The sequence below is a fragment of the Podarcis pityusensis genome, assembly GCF_964106645.2.
Source record: "Podarcis pityusensis genome assembly, chromosome: 1".
Classification (NCBI taxonomy): Eukaryota; Metazoa; Chordata; class Lepidosauria; order Squamata; family Lacertidae; genus Podarcis; species Podarcis pityusensis.
The window spans coordinates 95,363,238-95,383,583 of NC_138028.1; the positions used below are offsets into that span (position 1 = coordinate 95,363,238).

Consider the following 20,346-nt stretch of genomic DNA (forward strand, 5'->3'; position numbering starts at 1 on the left):
AAGCTATGACCTGTAATTAGCATCTTTGTTATTTTATGCTGCGTTGGAATGTTTTAATTTCTTACTCTCTGTGCCTTTGGGTAAAAAGGCACCAGAGTCAATTAGCTGACCGGCCAACTCACTTTGTGCTTATTTATGTACTTGCTCTGTTCATCTTCTCTTCCGTTTCAAACATTTGTAGAAGTATAGCCTTAAAGGAAACTGTCCTTAGGATTTTTTCCCCCCATAGCAGCGTGAGAAACACCACAGAATGTGCCTCTAAGTAACACAAAAGAAATATTTCTTTGCCCAAAGATACTTGCCCGTTCCTTGTATCCCGAGAGGGTTTTGTCTTCCTTCGCCATAATTTATTGCACACTGTCTCAGACTCTGCAGAAGTTTCATGAGGAAAACTTTTTACCATGAACAGCTACTACCCCTGAGAATACACTGACTTTATGGCAGCATTAGGTATCCCTGTCACCAGGATATACTGCCGAGAAGAATACATTTTAAAGATGGCAATATGCCATTCACTATCTATTTAATTCTTTTGGATTCTTAAATGGACCTATTCCCATGACACCATTCTACCATAGTCCCCTTTCTAGTTATGGTACTTCAAGGGAGTCAAAAGGCTAAGGACATTTTTACAGGTAAGGTTAGGAACATTCTTTTAGTGTAGCACATGTCACCCAAGATTTTTCACGTAGGAGAGGCAGTGGTAGAGATGTGAGCTTTAAAAAACTATATATAAGCTACCGTCTTCATCCAAACCACCTTATGTGAAAATGCTAGATTTAAGCAGGGCTTGTGAGAAGAGTAAAAAATCTTTGGCTGTTGACTGAAATCACATCCAACTTCCTGCTTTGAAAAAAGCCAGTGCTTAGGGAGAATTCATTTCTAGTGCAAACATCCACCCATAGGGAAATGCCGTAAGACAACAGACGCCACGCTCTGCAGTCCCATACTTACTAGATGGATCTGCAATCACATATGTTGCTAATGACTTGGTACCACTACATAAAAAAATGTTCAGTACAAACCACAGAGAGAACAAACTTCCTCCAGGTTTAAGAGGACAAAAATGTTAAGTTTGTACAATTCAACCTGACCCAAATCCTTTTATCTAGCTACTTTGCTAGCACAGTAATTGCTCAGAACCTTTAAAAAACGAAAACAATTGCAGTGGTTGCCGTACTAAATGTGATGTCTCAGCATATTTCCAACAAAGCTGTTTTAAACTACACGAAGAACTTCGTGGAGAGTTGCTGAAGAAAGACAACACTGGTATAGCATAATGGCTGAAAGTGTTCCTGAAGGAACATGGCCAGCAGCCCCCTCTGAGGGGGCTGTGGCCCCATAAGCCTCTAGTTCAGGGGCTGCTAACTTGTAGCCCTACAGATGTTGCTGGAACTCCAGCTCCCATCAGCCTCAACCAGCACAGCTAATGGTCAGGGAAGATGGGAGTTGTATACAGGTACACCAAACTAGAACTGCTGTCGATTCAAGGTTGCCTCAGCCGTGACTTCATGAGCCAGCCTGCCTCCTCAGGCTCCACCCTCACATTTGAACTGCAACATGGGAGTGACAACACTGACCCATCTGAAAGGACTGTGTTGCTATTCCATATATAACTTATTTGAAGCCCTTCAACGCTACAATAAATAACTGGAAATTAAAGTATCTCATAACAAACTAATTACGACTCTGTTTGTCAGGATTTGGAAGAGGAAAGTAATTTTATTAGATGAAATTGTCCCGATACTCTTCATTCTTCCCTTTCCAATGTACCTTTTTTTTTTTTTAGTTAGTTTTGTTTCTTCACTCACCTCCACTGCCCTCACCATAGTTGGAAGGGTTTGGATCTTAAAGGGGCCAATCGTGCTGCAATCATCTTGACTCCTGGCCATTTCTGATTTATGAGTATTAACGGGCTTGTTTCCTTGTAGCATTTCCACAGGTGTTCCATAACCATTAAGGCGCTCCAACAGCCAGCATTCTAATTTGATCTTTGAAACAGGATAATTATCAATTATTGCTTCTTGAAAAATGAAAAAGAAACCGGTTCAACGAGGCTGTAATTATATTTAATACATGTTTTGCTTTTAACAGCAATTTGAAGTAAACATCATCAACCTTTACAATTCACAACTAGTGAAGTTTATAGTGCTTATAAAGTTGTATCTAAAATATATCTTAGTCATCCTCTACAGAACATTTTGAAGACAGTCTAATATTATAATTACACATTATACAGTAGCTGCTTCTTCCCACCACTGTAATTAAGGCATTCCCATTACAAACCTCTCCTCCCAAAATTCTAGTACTGGCTAGTAGGTACATAAAAATCAACGCATGTTTTGTTAAACGAAAAGCTACTCATCAACAGAAAAGCAGTAGTCCACAAGAATGACTTTGGGGTGACTTTGCATCATTGGCTTAAAGACATGGAAGAGTCACTGAACTTATTCGAAGTGCCATTTTCAAACTTACCATGTGTTATCATCTATCACTGACTGACAAACAGTGCAAGGCCTGGTATACAAGGATGCCTGGTGAGTAGTTATGATATACAAAAGGTTTTATTCTCCATGTTTATGTTAATATACAAAGGATGAGATAAATATATGAAGATGTATGTAAGATTTAACACCACATGTGAACTTCAGCAAGGTGGATGAAAACTGTTTTTTTTCCCCTCGTTACAGCTGGGTGCAAAGAACACATGACACAAAAGCAAGCAAGATTTGTAAGTGGCAAATCTGTTAAGTCCTCCAAAGTTTGCAGAGTCTGTTACAGAATACAGTGGTATTCATAGCATTCAATTAGCATAGCCATGAACAGCCATCTTTTTTAGCTATTACATGCCATATTGTGAACTGAGGTACCACACAATTGCTCTTCATGCCTTCATAATTCTTTTCACATTTCGTGTCAACTAGATTTAAAAACAATGACTGTGGGAAACGAGAGACCTGCTATACTCCCAAGACCATCTACTCCCAACAAGAGTTACCCTAGACTATACATGTGAAACAGAAGCTGATCTCCTTGATAACTCTCTGCTGATATGCTCCAAGCTCACCTGTCTATGGGAAGGCCCTGGAGAATACAAGCAATGACTAGAAACTTTTAAGTAAGAGATCTCTTGTACAGTTCACATAAAAAGCTCCACACATCTTACTGGTCTGTTGCCTAATTTAGTCACTCGTTTTCCAAGAGCCAAATTGCCAGATTTAAGCCTTCAAAATATACTCATGCCACAATTTTAACGAACACTTTAAATAGTTGGGTTGACCCATAAATATTAATCAGCAGGATCACAGATGCACTTACAAGCTATGCTGGAATACTAAGCTCTCTGTTGACTTAATTTTAAGGTATCTCCACAATCCCAAGTGACATTTGTACCATTCAGGGAAATGCTTCAAAATTAAATCATATAAATATACACAAAGTGTTTGCATTTCAGTGTGGGGAAGGGCATATAAGGAGATACACTAAGGCGTAAGTGCTTTCTCCGTAACATTAAGTCCATAGGACGACACTGGAAACATTTCAGTGCTGCGGTGGGAAGCTACAACACCAAGTGGGAAGTCTCAGCTACTGATATTTTGCATATTATTTGCTTTTGCGCTTTTTCTTTTCTTTAAGTCTTATTGATTGCACATTTTCCTTCCGACATCTTTTTGTCCCAAGCTTTCATTGCATATTCTTCATATATTAGCATGCAAGCCTTAAAAACGCTGCTTAGTTTGTCTGTTCCACAATTTTTTTTATGAACACAACAATATACATTATTAAAGAAAAATAAAACATTTTGTCTAAACACATCGGTTCTTTGGACCAAGCCCTTTCGAGTCACTGTAACACATTTTCTAAAAAAAACCTTTTACAGAATATTTCTTTTAAAAAGAAAATGTTCTTTAAAAGAATATAAGCAGCTCTCTAAAGCTAAATGAACGACAATAGAAGTAATGAAACTGGTCAAGTTTAGAACAGATTCAACTTATTCTTTTTACTTAGAATCAACAACTTTAGGGCTTCATTACAAGTAAGGCATTTCTCCCATCTGCCACACCCCCAACCTCAATGGACACCTCTAAGAAGAGTGTGTCAAGGTCGCATCATACTCTGGCCTTCTTCGAGTCTGTTTAACCAAGCACAATCTAATACGGGGATGGGAAACCTCTGGCCTGCCAGATGTTGTTGGACTACAAATTCCATCATCCCTGACCACTGTCTATGATAGCTGGGGCTGATGGAAGCTGGAGTTCAACAACACCTGAAGGGTAAGGGGCTCCCAATCCCTGAACTATTGGGATCCTTTCACGTTTGCTGTAGCATACGACAATTATCCACTCATCCATTCTTTTCAATGGGGCATGCATAGGAGAAGTTCACAGCAGATTGCGTCTTCTATCATCAGAATGCATGTGAGAATCCACGCTTATGCATATAGTGCAAGAGTGAAACTTCCAACAAGTAAACAGAGGCTGATCTCACTGAATTTAAAGAAGTTCGGGTTTTCCTATTTCCACAGCAGATCTATCATCCACAGATGACTTATTTTCAGGTGGTCTCAGTAGCATCACTCCATCTCAGCCATGTCTGCACTCGCAGCAGTGTTACTGCTAGTGTTGCATGAAGAGTCCTACAACAGAATGAACCTATTTACAAAGGAACATGGCAGGCACAGACATCATGACTGCGGGAGAAGCCTCACCTGTACGTATGCAGAATGGCCCAGGTTGGTTTTACATCCAATATACAATCAACCCATGACACGGAACAAGTTGGTTGTGTGTAACTGTACCTGACATACAACTAACCTGTTGATTTTTTGGGTGGGGTGGGGTAGGGACAAGTGAAGTCATAGCCTTGAATTATATTTGTGATTTACTGTCCTCAATGCCTTTTCAGGCCACCTTTACATCACTCTGGCATGAATAATAAAATAGAAACACTCTAATAACATTTAATCCCCCAAGTTGTCCAGGGAAAGGTAAAAAAAGGAATGCAACCGAGAGAGAGAGAGAGAGAGTTTGGTTTGGCACAGGAACATTATGCAAATAAGAGGATGGTATATGGCAAGACTAGCTTACTTTATAAAGTAAAGGCTCCTATCTAAAAACCAACACCTTGTCCAGCATGTTGCATTCCAGCAGAATTTCACACTGATCAGATACCAAGATGCTGGGATTTTCAAGTGAATTACAGATGTAGCAATCACAGATTGCAGTAAAAAGTGTCTTTTGCAGGTGGAACAGGCCAAGGGGGACAGCGAGTGAGAGCAGAAGAAGACACAAGAGAGGGCGACGACTGTTTTGAAAACACTATAAAGTACTCCTTGGTGCCAGTTCTTCCAGGTCTGTCATTCATCCTCCTTGAGAAAGGTATGCTTTGCTCTTTTTCAGTCCTGATGAGACTTTTCTGCAATAACCTTGCATTCGTACTACAAAATAAAAACACATAAATTAAGTGGAAAGTGTCTCCAAGAATGACACACACACACACAATAAAGGATACACTGTAAAAATTGAGAACAAGGGATGCAAATGAGTGGAGCTCAGCATGGTAAATTTTCTGGGAGCCCAGCTTTCCACCTTATTCCTACAATCTGCAGGTTGAATCCAACATTGTGTTGAACGGACTTCCACTCACACAGCAGGACTTCATGATCCTGTCATGTGCTCTGCAGCTTTCCCACTCCCTACCAAACTTCTCTAGGTCTCCCAGCCATCGAGATCAGGTTTAGAGGGCATGTTGTGGGGTAAGTTTACAGGGGTAGCTAAGAAGGTGAAGTCCTATTATGCATGCGGGAGTTCTGCTAATGCACAGACAACATCAGGTACATCCTGGGTTTTTTCCTTTAAGGCACTGTGAACTGAATAGCAACTGTATTTAAGTGGAGAACATGGCAGGGTTGGCAAGCACAAGGACTGCTGTATGTTGAGCTTCCTGAACAGCAGCACAGTTATCTGGATGTGGCCTGCAAAGGATGGCTCACACATCTAAAGGTAGACAAGATTATTCACAAGTATGCTGCAAATAATCCCAGCACTGACAGACTAACTTACCATTGCCAGCTGCCTGCCAATGTTCCCCATAGTTATTCCACCAGCAAAAAATATACAGGGTAACCAGGAACGCACATAAAGGAAGTCAGGAGATGTGTATCTAGGGAGAGATAAAGAGTCACGGTTAGGCCTGAAACAATGCACAAAGAAACAGGAAACCTCTGGCACTCTGACGCTGTCGCCTGGGCTCAAGACTGCACTGGTACAAGTAACAGCTTGTGCTAATGCATCCGACACAGTCCCGTTTCTGAAAAACGAGGCATAGCCTGCTCACTGTGCATTGAAGCTTTGCAAAAAGACCCATAAGCAGCACTGTGCTGCAATGGCCGGGACACCAGCCCTTGCCCAGCAGAGCTGATGGCAGATCTTCCATTGGAATCAGCGCGGCACCTGAAGTCCAGCCCACAATGTCAGAATCGGGCACTGGAAGTCAAGCAAAAGCTTGCAGCCAGGCCCCTGACCCCATGCTGCACCTCCATGTAACGCCAGGCTTCCTTCCCTAGTTCCAAGTTTGAGACTGGAAAGGTAGCAATAGGGTTGTTGTTTTGGCCCTAGGTGCTTTGGCTAAGCTGCTCGTAGGTCATTGGCAATGCAGCTGCCAAAACACTCCTAAGCTTTTCCCTTGGCCTTGTAAGCTGGGAAGAGGGCAGGCATCTGCTGCAAGGTTGGGAACACAAGTGTGGGGTCCTGCTTGTGGTCCTGCTGCTTGAACACCTCTCCCCGTCTATTTCTTCTTTTAAAACAGAGCAGGCAGGTGTAGAAGCACACAGTCCCAAAGCCGAAAGGACAGGCCCATGCAAATCCCCACACCTCAGATGCAATCTTGCACACCTCTGAGCCACATCCATTCTGATGGGATTGATACATACTGGGCAAGGAGTCGGAATAGTTTTTAGTATTTCATCAGCACCAACCCCTGATACCTCCTCTAATATCCTAGCATTACAATCGCCATACTGAACAGAAAACACTTACTGATAAACTCCATTGTAGACGAGAAGCTGAGTCACCAATGTGGCAAGAAATGCAATTCCAATTCCCAGGCCGAAGCCACTTCGAGATCGATCAAATGTCCACCACAGCCCAATTGAAAGTGCAGCAAGTGTGAGGGACAACTGGATGTTGTTGGCAAAATCCACTTTCTGTGAGCTTCGTTAAGGAACAGTTTCGGAATATCAGCGGAACACTGACTAATTGTTTTGGGGTTTTGCCTCAAAGGGATTGCCAGTATGCATCACACAACTCTGATTTTCCTGACACTGAACAGCTTTCCGAAAATCACATCTAACTAGAACATCCCTAGCTGACCATTCGCAGCCCTCTTAGCACTAGACCAAAGGCATGATGTTTCAAATGCTTGTTTAGTAGGTATGCACTTACTCATGAGTGAATGTTGGCTTGCAAAAGTGCCTTCCTTGGGATAGCCACCTTGCTAAAAGTTTACATGCACCCTGTCATTAGTGTGAACTCTTGTGTCACGAGAATGTTATTTCTTAATACTTTATTGCTTCTCGCTGCTGTTTTATGGCCAAGCTTTCTTCAGCCACACTGGATTTTTTATTGTGTTTATTAAGTTATTTTAAACATGTAGCTTGAAACTGTTGTAAATCACCCTGAGTTAGCAATGGAAGGGCAACTAATAAATTCGCTGCCACGTCGGGGAGTGCACCAGGCATGCAATCCCGGTGAAGTGAGCGGGGCAGCTGTTGTTTAGCTCTTGGCCTCCTAGAAAAAAGTTTGGGTGCGGCTGCCAACTTCATTACCATAGAGAAGGATACAGCACTGGCATGATTTATACCAACAAAGACTGCTACACACCGCATCACACTGGACCATTCCCTCTTAAATTTGTGTGGCTCTCCCAGGTGTCGATCCATGCAGGGGTACAATAACCCAATCACAGCTGTAAATGACAACAACCAAAGGCGAAAGGAACAATTATGACTTCTGCCAAATTTGCCATTCGCTGACGCTCCCCAAATTGGCTGATATCATACTGGTAACCATTCACTACATTACTAATTAATTTTATGAAACGACATATTTTTTTACAAATGGAAAACTTCCCGCAGATGAAAACATGCTAGCAAAAAAATTTCTGCCACTGCCCTTGCCTTCAGCCTTGTTGAATGCCCTCCAGATGCTTTGGACTAGAACTTCCATTAGCCCCAGGAAATGTGGGAAACCCATCTGCTGGTTTTGACCTATGAAGCCTCATGTAGCTCACTCTCAAGGACCACCTGTCCCCACATGAACCAAGTCAGACTGTGTTCATCACCTGAGGCCCTTCTCCATAGGCACCCACTGAGAGAGGTGCAGAGAGTGGAAACATGAAAGCAAGCCTTTTGACTGATAGCATCCTGCTTGTGAAACACTCTCCCCCAGGAGGCATGCCTGGCACCACCACTATGTATTTTCAGGCACCAGGCAAAAACATCTCTTTGAACCCAGGCTTTAGCCCCTTAATTTGGAGGGTATCAGCTATCTGTGGCCTCTTTTAGTGGGGTGGGGTGTTTGAGACCGATATATGGGTGTGTTTTTAGGTACTCATTCTGTTTGGGTTCCTAATACAGTGGTACCTCGGGTTACAAACTTAATTCGTTCCGGAAGTCAGTTCTTAACCCGAAACCGTTCTTAACCTGAGGTGGGCTTTCGCTAATGGGGCCTCCCACTGCTGCCGGCGCGCGATTTCCGTTCTTATCCTGGGGCAAAGTTCGTAACCTGAGGTAACTACTTCTGGGTTAGTGGAGTTTGTAACCCAAAGCGTTTGTAACCTGAAGTGTTTGTGACCCGAGGTACCACTGTATCCGGTTTTAAAGTTTGTACCATTTTTGGAAGTTGCTTCGAGTCACCTTTGTGGGAAAAGTGGCTAATGAAAGCAAGCAACAACAACAACAACATCAACAGTACGGGTTGCTGGGAGCTGTACTCTAAACCTCCAGAGGGACCAGGGTGGAGAAGGATGGCAAAAGACAATCAAGCCAAACAAATGCTTGTGTCTAGAATTGCCAATCTAGGTGTAAAATAAAAATGAAGCAAATGGTGCAGTAAAATACTCAAGGATTTCAGATGGGCAAAAAATAAATAAATAAAAAGGAACGATGACAGGCAGGCAGTTTAGAGATAAAACGAGTCTCTAACTGTGACCAAAATATTCCAAGCGCGCACAGACACACACACACCCCCGAGAAAAGAAAACCAACACATTCAGACAATTTACACAGACAATTCCTTTCAAATCTGAATCCTCTGTGAAATCTGTGGTGTATTAATTCCATGAAAAGGTACAAAAGGAAAGTAATTAGATAATGCAAGATACGTAGCCTTGAAGATTATCTTCAGCAGCAACAACAAAAACCTGTTTCCTAGACAATAGATCAGTTTATTGACCTGTATCAGAATCTGACAAGCAGCACCTTAGGAAAATATTGGCATATTATGGGAGGTTTACTTACAATAGAACCTTCCCCTAGTGCTGCCCCCTGACTCCACTGCCAAGAGGTTTCCGCTGATAAAAAGATTTTATGCAGCAACTGAATTCATTAAAGTATTGGCTGAATCAGTGGTAGGGAGACTGGAGAGATATGTACCCTACCCTGCCACAGAAATCTAGATGCCATTGTACTACAGCAGCCTTACCCAACCTGGGGTTCTCCAGATGTTTTGGGCTATAACTCTCATCAGCCCCCACCAGCAACAGTGTTTTGTGTTGTGTAGGCTCTTATGATGTAAGTAATGGGCCCCGCCTGCTAGCCTGCTCCCTCAAATATCACTGGTTTGCTTCTGGCTTACAAAAGAATTCAGCAGACCATGCTACTTACTTAAGACGATTATTGCCTTGCAAAATTTAAGAACATTTCTACTATAAATCAGATTTTCAAAATAAATAAATTTGGACCACCAAATGGAAATTGAAATCAGATTTTTTTATATATAAAAAAATGAAGTTGGATCACTGAATGCAAACTGTCTGCCCATGACTGCTTTTTCTTTTCTAAACTGCAGCCAGGGGAGGGGAGGTGCAATCCGGACTGGGACTGTAGTGGAAGTAAAGTGTTGGCGTCCCCTCCCACCAGCCCTGGTCCAGATTAGCTAGGCCTCCCTCTCTGCCTAGGGCCAGTCATGTGGTTGATGCAGGGCCGGATTTAGGTTTGATGAGGCCTTCAGCTACTGAAGACAACGGGGCCCTTTATATGTCCAGCTGCCCTTTGTCAACAACAAATTGTCACTGTTTTTTGTGTTGAATATATGCTATATGGTAATTTATGAACCTAATAGGTATCTAAAGCCATTTGCACATGTTGCCATGCAACCAGTCCATGCAGAATGTAGGCACCCTATATATATAGAAATGAGCAAACCAGTGATATTTGAGGGAGCAGGCTAGCAGGCGGGGCCCCATTACTTACATCATAGGAGCCTACACAACACAAAACACTGTTGCTGTATGTAGGTTTTATTTTATTTGTTTTTAATCTTATATTTTGGAAATGTACATCCAGTTTCCCCCCCTTTAAATTTCTTTGGGGGGCCCAAGAGAGTGGGGTCCTAAGCTATAGCTTGTTTAGCTTACATGTAAATCCGGCACTGGGATGCCATGCCCAGATTGGCCCATCAGAAGCAATGACGAATGAAGAATGCCTGGCACTCTTTCCTCTGCCAGAATCTAAGACATCCCAGCAAGCTAATCCCTACTAGCAGCAAGAGGGGGAGCTGTAACTGGGTAGCACAGTTGCATGAATCCAGCATCTGCATATCCTCCGATGTGCATGCATGAGTTCTCAGCACATTAGGTTCCTATGTAGAAAGTCAGGGCTACATGATGCACCTCCCACATCCGTGACTCTCTGTCCACCTCATTCTCCATGGCTGAGCAGAGGAGACAGGGAAGTCCATAGATACAAAAGGTGCACCTAGACCTTATGTTCCTCTTAACAACCCTTGCCTGGTTCACGTCCACAGGTGTCTTGGAGGAAAGGAGGAGGAAATGCCAAATGGTGCTTCTGTGGACTGAATCAAGCCCATGAAGTTTCCCCTAATAAGGTTTCTCTCCGGCCGCATTTGTTCCGACATACCTGATGCTGTTCCACAGCAAAGCGGTACCCACCAAGCCGAAGAGAAGACGCTGGTGATCACATCTGGTGGGAACAAGGTGACGTTTCTCTGAATTTGTAGCAAGTTTAATACTAGAGCAAGAAAGACACCAATTAAAAACAGGACTATCCCGCGGATCATCAAGTTCAGGCTGTGGCTGGTCACCGAGGAAATGTACGGACCGCACTTCTTTGGGATGGATGGCTGCGTATCATCGTCATCTGCCATGGCCGCCTGTACTTACAGCAAAATGCAACGCATATGTTGGGAGAGAAGGGAGGATGACCAAGAAGCTTGAAGCAATACTATTTTTCTTAATTCAGGGTATACTCCAAATCCTGTGCAAAACAAAACAAACAAACAATATAATTATGGAACGCACTCATATATAATCTTTGAAGAAGGCTGCTGCAGCATGGCATTAACTCACGAGGACTTCTACTAGCCAATTTCTGCAGCTTTCAATCCTTGGGCACCTTTGGAGAGCTACTGTACAGGGAATAAGTGGCCGGTGGATTCAACCCATTCCAAAGATGCTTCTGAGCAGAAAACAAGCACAGCCGCTCTTGGTGCGTGTCTCAGCCGCCCACTAAAATACAGAGGCATCAGGTTCTGTAATGAATGCACACTAATGTGTGTGAGCAAGAAAGGCTTTTTTGTCACTATTGACAGTGGGGAGGACTGAGTTAAAAGAGCACTTTGGCAATGTGGCCACTCACATGGGAATAAGTCAACAGGTGCCCACTGCTCAACTGAAAATATAGGTTCTGCTGGGGAAAAAAATAAGTTGCTGATATAAAGATAAATGTAGCATCACCTTAAAACACGCATAAGGAGATGCTTTTCTATATGAAAAAATTAACACCCAGATATTCAGCGTAATTGGCAAGAATTCCCAGCTTTCATTTATTTTAGTACAATAAAATTCTACTCTTCATTTGTGAATAAAAGCTTTAAATCCTGGGATGGTATGCATCCAGGTTTTATTCAGAGTAGACCTATTGACACCCATGGACCTAACTTACCCATGCTCATTTATTTCAATGGGTCTACTCTATGTAAGACTTAGTTGAGCAACACCCATAACCACCATCTGAATAGAAAGTTGCCGAAAACAAAATGGAAATAAAATGATTTTTACTAAACTTTCTGGTTCATCATCACTGCTTCAGGAATTATTTACCATATTTTTCGCTCTGTAAGACGCACCAGACCACAAGACACACCTAGTTTTTGGAGGAGGAAAACAAGAAAAAAAAAATTCTGAATCTCAGAAGCCAGAACAGCAAGAGGGATCGCTGCACAGTGAAAGCAGCAATCCCTCTTGCTGTTCTGGCTTCTGGGATAGCTGTGCAGCCTTCATTTGCTCCATAAGACACACTTACTTTTTAGGAGGGAAAAAGTGAGCCTTATAGAGCAAAAAATGCGGTAATCTTGACAAAACTGATACTAGGACTTTTGGTCTCTATTGCTGAAAGATTCAAGGCCCGTCTCCCCAAAAGCTGACAACTAAACATGGAATATCATAGGCAGCCAAACATTCACGGGGTAATGGTGAATCACCGAAGTAGCATAGCCTGTTTTCTTTTCTTTTGTTTTCCTTTTAGCCAAAGCCTGGCACACATCATGTTACCACAAACTTAAACATACCAAGTCGATGTGGCAACCTCCCAAAGAGGTGATTCCACAAATTGCTTTGATAGTAAGTGATTAGCGATTGCATAATAAACTCCACAGCCTAGCTTTAAGTTGAACTTATCAGGAATAGAATCAGAGTAGCTGCACAGATAGTATAATGGCTAGGGTGTCGCTTTGATGGGGAAAGAAGACGCAGCAGTGTGACTCAATGGAGTCAATGGAAGTTATCCTTGTGTGCCTGACGATCGAATGATGACAACTTCAGTAATTGACTTGGTTAGATCAATATGCAAACAAAAGAATGGAAACACACCCAAGCATTATTAGGTAGTACTGGAGGTAGGAAGAAAGTATTGGTAGGCAGGGCCTGGTGTACTTTACCACAAGATTCAGACCTGAATAGCTCAGCTGGTTAAAGCATGGTCTGATACAGTGGTACCTCAGGTTAAGTACTTAATTTGTCCCGGAGGTCCGTTCTTAACCTGAAACTGTTCTTAACCTGAAGAACCACTTTAGTTAATGGGGCCTCCCGCTGCTGCCGGAGCACGATTTCAGTTCTCATCCTGAAGCAAAGTTCTTAACCTGAAGCACTATTTCTGGGTTAGCGGAGTCTGTAACCTGAAGCGTATGTAACCCGAGGTACCACTGTAATTACATGGTTGCAGGTTCGATCCCCGTATGGGACAGCTGCATATTACTGCATTGCTGGGGTTGGACTAGGTGATCGTCAGGGTCCATTCCAACTCTGAAATTCCATGGTTCTATGATTTCTAGAAGAGGTGCTTTTCATAGAATTGTAGAGTTAGAAGGGGACCTCGAGGGCCATCTAGTCCAACCCCTGCAATGAAGGAATCTTTCGCCCCATGTGGGGCTCAAGCCCCTTACCCTGAGATTAGGAATCTCAGCCTCTACCAACTGAGCCATTTCTGGTGTTGCTGTGTGCCTCTCCTCTCCCCACAAAAACATCATTCAGTAAAGGGACTTTGAAAGGTGTCCTCAATTTCTGAAACAGGTTTTATTAAGACACACAGTGCTACGGTCAGGTGAGTTCAAGGGGTGCTTGCACAACAGTTCTTCACACACTTAGCCCAGTGCCAGAAGAGCAGAACATGCAGAGAAAATGACTAAGGTACGCTTTGAAATCAGAAACCTGGCTGGGCAAACTTGCATAACTCCAAAGCTGGTGCCCTATGTGGTAGAACAGAAAAAGGGAGCCTTTCAGCGAGTGTGCATGTATTTCATAGGAATAGGAGAACTGTCTTCCCAGATCAAACTAAAGAGATATCAATTCTAGCATCCTATTTACAACAGGAGCCAGCTAGGTGCTGACAAGCAGGACAGGGAACGAAACAGTCAACCCAACCCTTTGGTGCTCAGTATTATTATGTTGTTATTGCTTATTTCACCTATGAGTCGCTTCCCACGAGGCATCCCAAAGTGACTCACAGCATAATAAAAACATATATAAAATAGCTACATAGATAAAAAACAAATGAACACATATATTTTAAAACAACAGCAGCACGTGAAAGTTTTAAATCTGATACAGAGGTAAAGATCTCTATTTTGAAGGCTTGCTGAAACAGGAATGTCTTTAGCACTCACTGAATGACAACAGGGGAGTTGCCTCTCTGATATGTAGCAGACATAGATATCTTCCAAAGGGGAACATTCTGGCCCGATTCTGAAATGAACCTCTTTAATAGGGTGGTACCTGCAGGATGCCCTCCATGGAAGGGCACAGTGATCAGTTGGTTACGTAGGGGATGACTCAATGTTTAAGTTATCCTTGTTTAGATAGCATCGTTCAGAAAACAGAACTCGCTGTGTAGGTGGTGTCTTTAGCTCCATGGTGAGGTGTGCTGCATGTACAGGCAAATCTCTCAAGTTTTTGCAGTTTCCAAGCTTAACTCCATTCAATGGTTTGCTTTGCTCGGAAAAGCAGAAGTCACCCACAGAAGCTTCAGCCGAGCCACACAATCAACTCTTACTCTGAACTCACAACCTAAGCCTTCAAAAAGCATTTCTTCTTGTGCCCTTTTCTACATTTTGCCCCCAGTGTCTTAGCCATCTGCCTTCCCTCAAGGCTTTTCATCCAACTCACCACAAACTCTTCAAAATCCACCAAAAAGCTGGACCGCCAAAAGCTGGACCGTATTACCACCAAAAGCTGGACCGCTGAAAGCATGGGTGCCGTGTTGACAATTGATGCACTCTTTCAGAACCTGCACACTAGATATGGGCAAAGATCCACCACCACCTATTGCTTCCCACCTGTGTATCTGGTGCAAAGGGATCCCAAAGCATTCCATATAAGCTGTACAGAACCTTGCTAGACTACCTTCGTGGAAGTGGGTTGAAAAGTGATTGCAACTTCCTTATTTTTTATTTTTTACTATGCTCAGTTGGCAATTTGTTGGGTGCAGAAGTGCAGGCCTGCAGCAGTACTCCACACCTACAGGCAGTTCTGTGTGCTCCGAGAATCTGCTGAATAAGAGGTGGCGTAGAAGAAACACGCAGTCTCTTGCTGCTACATCTCCTCCACTTGCTTATGAATAAGCGCTATCAAAAGATGCAAACGATTGGCAGCTTCAGAATGTGCAAAACAACGCTTCTGGAGGAGGGTTTTCCCCTCCCTTTAACGTTCCAGGTGACTAAGCTGTCAGTCAAAATACTTGTTATACACGAATGTGAGACCGGATCCATGTAGAACAAGATATTTGATTGACAGGTTGGAAAAAGAGGTGTCTGAAAAAGGAATTCTGCCAGTCTGATCCAGAGGGTGTGTAGGGAGAGCTGGTGAGGAGTGTGGAATTTTCTTGAGTACAGTACTTGATGTAGAAGGCATAGAAGTATGCCTTATTTATGTGATCATATGGGTGGTTGTTTTTGTTTTGTTTTGAAGGCTGATTTCCCCACTCCCAACTCTGCAATTTATGCAGCCTAAGCTTTCCTTTGGTCCAGAATGACCTTGTCATAACATTCTTTGCTCTGGTGACCATCAGGTCTCACTTTTGGTTAATTGCCATCTCTGTGCAGACTTCCTACAGTAGTTCCCTATCACTTGCCGTTCTCTTCACAGTTCAACAGTCAAGTTGCCTACTTATCTAGGCAACTGCAGGTACATTACAGTGTTTTGCTACAAAGCAGGAAATAGAGTTTTCAGACTCTACTATTGGGTTTTGGAAGATCCTCTAATGTTTGAAACCTGCATCCAGAACCTTGTTCTGGATTTGTAGTCAAGACATCAAGCGCAGTTCTGAGACCGAATAAAAAAAATCCTTCCAGTAGCACCTTACAGACCAACTACGTTTGTTATTGGTATGAGCTTTCATGTGCATGTACACTTCTTGTATCTAAAGAAGTGTGCATGCACATGAAAGCTCATACCAATAACAAACATAGTTGGTCTCTAAGGTGCTACTGGAAGGATTTTTTTTATTTTGTTTTGACTACGGCAGACCAACACAGCTACCTACCTTTAACTAGTTCTGAGACCATGTGTCAATGACATAAATCAGTGGGCAATGCCTTGGTCTGATGGCACTGTCCCCAATATAGATAGAAAAATACAACAAAACAGCTATAAAATACAAAGTTTTTTTTTTTAAAGATCCAAGGGCAGCTACAATCAGTAAAAAAAAAAAATAATTTAAACACCAAATCTGTTAAAATCAATTCAAATATGTTTGCAATGCAGATTGCAGGCCAGAGGCCTATATAAATAAAAATATATTTTGCCTGGTCCTCTTCAACTGAAAGCTAAGCGAAGTGTTCATTCCCCACCAACAATCTTTTGCAAATCCCCTAAAACAGACATGACAAGGCTGTCAGTCATTTTTCAGTTCTTTTACATATAAAATGGAACGGTCTTACATTTGACAGGAGATAGGGGACACAATAAAGTATTTACAACAGTTCAAGAGATTTCTGTGTGGAGACTAATGTCCAGACAAGACCTTCTGCGGCTGCATGTGGGGTCCTGTTTTCTGTGATGCCCACCTCTTTACCAACTCTCAAATTGGCTTCTTGCCACTGTGCTAGGTATAATCACCCTCACATAAGAGTTATCTTCTGATCTGGTCCTCTCCATAATGCCAGCAAGAAGTATTCTTCTATTTTGTGTGAGTAGCCTACATGCCAGGGCCCTATATAAAAGCAGGCCATCAGATAACGGAATGGGATGCAGAGGAAGAGCTCTCATCACAGAGAATGGCTGGCTAAGCAGCAGCACATACGGCACCATGAAAGTGCAACCAGTAAAAGGTGCAGAGCAAGGAGGGAAAAGAGGGCTTGGGGGCACTTGCAGAGATCCTCTCCGCATGCATATGGAAGGTTCTATGGACCGGGGAAGGTCAAATTCATCTATTTCCTGCCTGGGTTAATTTTGCACATGTTCATTCACAAACTCATTCCTGCTTTAAAATGCTATTTGCTTTTAAACAATCTGCCAAACGTATTTGTATTAATTTAACATATTTTATCTCACTGTGTGCATTTCTAAACATGTTTTATCCTAAAATAACTCATTTGGTTTGTTGTTATTGAGCCAAGAACTGCATCACAAAATTTGGAGAAATACAAACTCCAAAGGATAATTAGTCCAATCTGCAAGGAAATACAGGCCAGTTCACACTGGAATTCACAGAAACTGAATTGTAGCTGCACCCCGAGATACCTTTAATTTATAAATCAATTTCTCAAAAATGAGACTAAAGGTAACTCAACTATTAACTATTACATTACTTAACTATATTAACTCTTCTTGAGCAATGCACCAGTATCGCACAAATTTATGGTTGAGTGGCACATAAAACAAGGTAAGAAAAGATCTCCTGTATTGAAGCAACTCTTGCAAAGCTCCCTTGTGAAGGTATTGCACCATCAGTGGCCTTGAAAAACGAAGGCATTTTCAAAAGAAATACTCAGTCTGGAATGCAGAATACTATAGTACATGTTTACAAATTATTCCAACCTTTTCTGAAATGATGGGGAGCAAATATCCTAAGCAACAAGATACCTATATAGCAGATTTCCTATTGATTTTAAATGAAATGATTTTAAATTGCATTCTGTATGAACAACACACACACCTCCTTTGTACAGTACCACAATAACTAGACTCACAAATATGAGTCCGCTTATTTTTGTTTGGCTTGTTATTTCAACCATTATTTGTGGTTGCCATGCCAGGAAGCACCATGCAAGGTGTTTTCTCTTCCTGGTGAGGTTTGCTACGGCCTTTGGGCAGGAGCCTAGTGACTATCTTGTTCTCAGTGTACATTACAGGGGCATTGCAAGCAGATTTAGTGGATCCCATTTACCAGTATACAGCCATTGACCATACAACAGCAGATTCAAAACAAATGCACAGATCGACCTGTATGGACAGCTATCTGTAGGTAACCACTTCAATGAAATTGCTGTTACCATGCCTCTACAACCTCTCAAGAAAGTTGGTGATGGTACAACTCAGTTCGGTGAGTTCCAGAGAGGACACATAGCCATGTGGTAGCTTACCTCACGTGGTTCTATCTATAGTAACCTAGTAAGGCATGGTTGGAACGTAAGAGCCATAGTGATGGACAAATAGAAATTGCCTAACACTGCAGGCCAACCCAGAGACAGGAACAATCTACATACACGCAGGAAGGACTTGAAGATATTTCTACTGCCGCTGGTGATGCAGATTGACATTGCTTTTAAATCCCTTGAGTTAGTAAAAGAAACAAACAAACTCTCCCCCACCTCACTTTATTCTTAGATGGAATTGATAAGAGCTTGATATAAACCTTGTACATAATTATACATCTTCAAAATCCTTGAAGAAATGACACCAAAATAAGTGTGTGTGTTTGGGTGGGGGTTGAAGATACCTTTTCAAAAAGCAGAAAATTTGTTACATCAAAAAACCAGAAAACAAAGAAAGCGCCTGAATACTAAAACCCACACTACATCCACTCCCTGTTTTGCCTTCTGTGACATAGTCAGTGACCTGATGAAGTGCCTTGTCCTAAAGGGATGGTGTCTACTGCAGGATGCAATCTGGTGGACAATGTGTTGCAGTTAGCTAGGAGCACTGAGCTAGGACCGGGTTCAAACCTCCTCTCAGGCATGGACTTCACTGGGTGGGGACGGGATGAAATTTGGGCAGGCAGGGGAAGATTGGCAAAATGACATAATACCGCCTTGCGCTTCCTTTTATGCGCAACGGTGGGATATAAATACAAACAGCAGGCAAAAAGAAACCTGCATTCCTGGCTTTGATGTAGACAAGCTACTTCCTGAACCGGATGGTCTTTGAACCAGCCAATTTGGGCTGCCCCAAGTTCAGGTTTGGCTGGTTAGAGGAAGAGGTGTGTGTGTGTGTGTGTGTGTGTCTGGAAAGAGGACAGGTTCCCTGCGCCTTGCCTTGACTCTCGACCTGGCGATTCAGCTGCTTGCAGGGGGCTGGACTAGATGACCCTTGGGGGTCCGCCCTCCCAACCCTACAACTCTCTCTACGAAAACACGTGTCGTTCTCTCCGGCTTGACAGGAGGGCAAGGAGCAGCAAGCACCTTTTGCGAAAGTAGCGCTGTCTAGACGGGGGGTGGCATGAGAATCACCCCTAAAGCTGACCGTCTGTCTCCCTCTGACTGGCAGGCGTCAGGAGCCCCTCAACTCCGTCACCATAAACCAGGAGAGGCAGGAGGGGCGCGGGGAAGGCTCTACAGCTGCCCATTAGGTATAGATAGACATATAGATATATGGGAGCCCCCCGCCCCCTCTGCTGCTGCTGCTGCTGCTTCCCCTCCGAAGCGCCCTCCCCGCTCGCCGGCTGCAGCCCCGCCGCGGCCGAGTCCCGCTCCCTCTCCGCCCGCCCGCCCCGCCGCAGGCACGCCGAGCTCTCTACTCACTCTGCCTCCGCCATCTTCTCCCTCCCCTGCCTGCTTGCTAGTCTCCGCCTCCCGCGTCTGCTCTAACCCGCCAGCGGGCTCGCCTTGCCGACGACGACGACACCTGACTCGGGGCAAAGCCGCTTCCGCCGAGCCGCGGAGGCTGCAGGGAAGTCCGGGCCCGAGAGGCCGCCGGGACCGGGAGACCGGGCAGCGGGGTGGTGGGTGGTGCCGGCTGCCTCCCAGACCGACGACGGGAAGTGGGGGGTGGGCGCCTCACAATATTCAAGGATTGAGCTGTGTGCGCTTCCTAATAAATTTGGGTTGCGAGTTGGTTTGCTTGCTTGAGTGTGGAGAGAGAAGAAGTTCCAGTCAACTCTTCCATCATCATCATCATTATTATTATTATTAGACAGATATGCTTCAAACCAAGTAGGAAAGAGGGGTTGTTTCTGCGTTTGGGTCCTGTCGCATTTTCTGAGCCATGCCTACACTGCAAATTTAAATTGCTGCGCAGGGAAATAGCGGGTTAGATTTATAACTGGTCGTCTGTTTTCAGACTTAAGTGTTTGCTATTCTGTGTATATTTTTACCTGAATTTGGATGCAACAGAATATGCTCCTTTGCGCATAGTGGTCTATCGTTGGACCATTAATTGTTTGCTAAAAGTAAAAGT

The 20,346-nt window shown here is 43.3% G+C and overlaps 1 protein-coding gene across 3 annotated transcripts; it reads right to left on the reverse strand.

The window, feature by feature from the left end:
* Positions 1-2,047: 2,047 nt before the first annotated feature.
* INSIG2 (insulin induced gene 2) lies at positions 2,048-19,844 on the reverse strand. 3 transcript variants are annotated; one of them, XM_081009146.1, is made up of 7 exons: positions 19,692-19,828; positions 11,401-11,494; positions 11,138-11,248; positions 7,841-7,965; positions 7,038-7,204; positions 6,063-6,162; positions 2,048-5,437 (listed from the first exon to the last, which is right to left on the reverse strand). In XM_081009146.1, exons 4-7 carry the CDS (start codon positions 7,937-7,939, stop codon positions 5,396-5,398), a joined length of 408 nt encoding a protein of 135 aa, XP_080865272.1. In that variant the 5' UTR covers positions 7,940-7,965; positions 11,138-11,248; positions 11,401-11,494; positions 19,692-19,828; the 3' UTR covers positions 2,048-5,395. The 3 variants fall into 3 exon arrangements, with proteins under 3 accessions (XP_080865272.1, XP_080865271.1, XP_080865273.1); XM_081009145.1 differs by having other exon boundaries at positions 11,138-11,494; positions 19,692-19,844; XM_081009147.1 differs by lacking the exon at positions 11,401-11,494.
* Positions 19,845-20,346: the final 502 nt, after the last annotated feature.